Genomic DNA, 1,645 nt, shown 5'->3' on the forward strand with positions numbered 1-1,645 from the left:
AGGCCAAAACAAAATGTAACCCCCAGCCCCAAACCCATACTTGCTTATAGTTAAGACATTTATAAGCAATTTGAGTTGTACAAGATGCTTGTTTAGCTTGAGTACAATGAGCTACTGTAAAATTACATCATGTACTTTGTTACAAATATATACACTTTTCCCCCACACTGCCAAGTCTATCTAAGGCAGCATCAAAAAGCTTCTCCTTAGGGAGTTGAGGACTTCATTTCAGTGAGTCATTTCCAATTACAACTTCCTTCTAACACTTTTCCTTCAAGCATGCTATAGGTTTTCTTTGGGGGTCACTGAGACTCCCCATGCTTTCTAGCTTGGTGCTGACCTGTAATGGCCCTCAGGTTGGAGGAGACACTGTTGGGAGAGTTGTAGAGGCTTCTGCTGCAGCTACTGCTACAGTTGTACTTTCTCCTCCATGTAGTATTAAGCGCATGCAACGCCGAAATTCTTCATTCTTCCAAGTATAGAGCAGTGGGTTGAAGGCACAGAGAGAACAAAAAAGCAGCCAGCTGGCTAACTGCAGCCCCCGGGGGACAGGCTGAAAGAAAAAGCTCAGGAGGCTTACCCACATCAATGGTTGGGTTGCCAGGAGAAATGTCAGACACAGGAGCAACACAGAAATGCTGCTCAAGTGGCGCTGGGCCCGGCGTGGAGCTTGAGCAGTAGTATTGAGAAAGGGCAGCTGTTGCAGCAGATGGAAGTCAAGGACACTAACTCGCTTGACACTGCCTTGCACCCGCTTCACAATCCTCATGTAGCAGTGGAGCAGGAGAACGGTCTGGCTGAGAATAGCAAGGGCTACTCCCAGACCTGTATAGTTAGAGCTGTTGTCACTGGTGGCATTTGTAGACCCTTGCTGGAGAGGTTGCCATGTTTGCAATCCTGGTGGAACCAAGGCAAGGAGAAGAGCAAACATCCAGGTCAAACATATCATCCAGGTGGTATGCTTCCGCTGATAAACAGCCTGGTATGTGATATGTGGTTTGGTGATGAGTACATACCGGTTGAGAGCCACCAAGAGGTGGGAAAGTAGTGAAACAAACAACCCAAGATCAACAAGACCAACCCGGAGTAAGCGGTAGCTTTCTGAATGAGCTGTAGGGGAACCAGAAGGTAGCAGCCCCTGCATTGCTTCCTGTGGCATCCAAAGTCCACACACACTCAGGTCAGCAATACAGCCATTCACAATGAAAGCATTGCTGGTGATACGCAGCTTTCTGGAAGTGAAGACCGTATAAATAACCATGACGTTGGATAAAGTTCCAGAGATAGCCAGCAACAAATAGAGTAGAGACAGAGACAGCCTAGTTCCTAAGGAGTCTTCTTGACAAAGGAACAGTTGTAGGGGACTGGAGCTCCAGTAGGAGGAGAAGGAAGAGGTGTTGAGCATCCTGTTGCACACAAACTATCTTGAACCTCCAAACAAACCTCTCCCCTGCTTGGTTTTGGAGGTGATAAAGCCCTTCAGAAATTAAGACATGTCTACAGGACTACACACAACAGACAACCAAAGACTGATTTTTGGAAAAGTTGAAGGCATAAAAGATGTCCCAAAAGAATGCAGATAATATCTAAAAGAAGCAGAGAAACGGGATCACAGAGAAATGCATAAAAGTCCCAGAGCATTCCA

The 1,645-nt window shown here is 46.3% G+C and overlaps 1 protein-coding gene across 1 annotated transcript; it reads right to left on the reverse strand.

Moving 5' to 3' along the window:
- Window positions 1-352: 352 nt before the first annotated feature.
- GPR88 (G protein-coupled receptor 88) lies at window positions 353-1,405 on the reverse strand. Its single transcript, XM_063300156.1, has one exon. It carries the CDS (start codon window positions 1,403-1,405, stop codon window positions 353-355), a length of 1,053 nt encoding a protein of 350 aa, XP_063156226.1.
- Window positions 1,406-1,645: the final 240 nt, after the last annotated feature.

The sequence above is a fragment of the Candoia aspera genome, chromosome 3 (genome assembly GCF_035149785.1).
Source record: "Candoia aspera isolate rCanAsp1 chromosome 3, rCanAsp1.hap2, whole genome shotgun sequence".
Classification (NCBI taxonomy): domain Eukaryota; kingdom Metazoa; phylum Chordata; class Lepidosauria; order Squamata; family Boidae; genus Candoia; species Candoia aspera.

What these genes read in the sequence shown, in the direction of transcription:
- GPR88 (XM_063300156.1), bottom strand. Translation starts at nt 1,405, where the DNA reads ATGCTCAACACCTCTTCCTTCTCCTCCTACTGGAGCTCCAGTCCCCTA.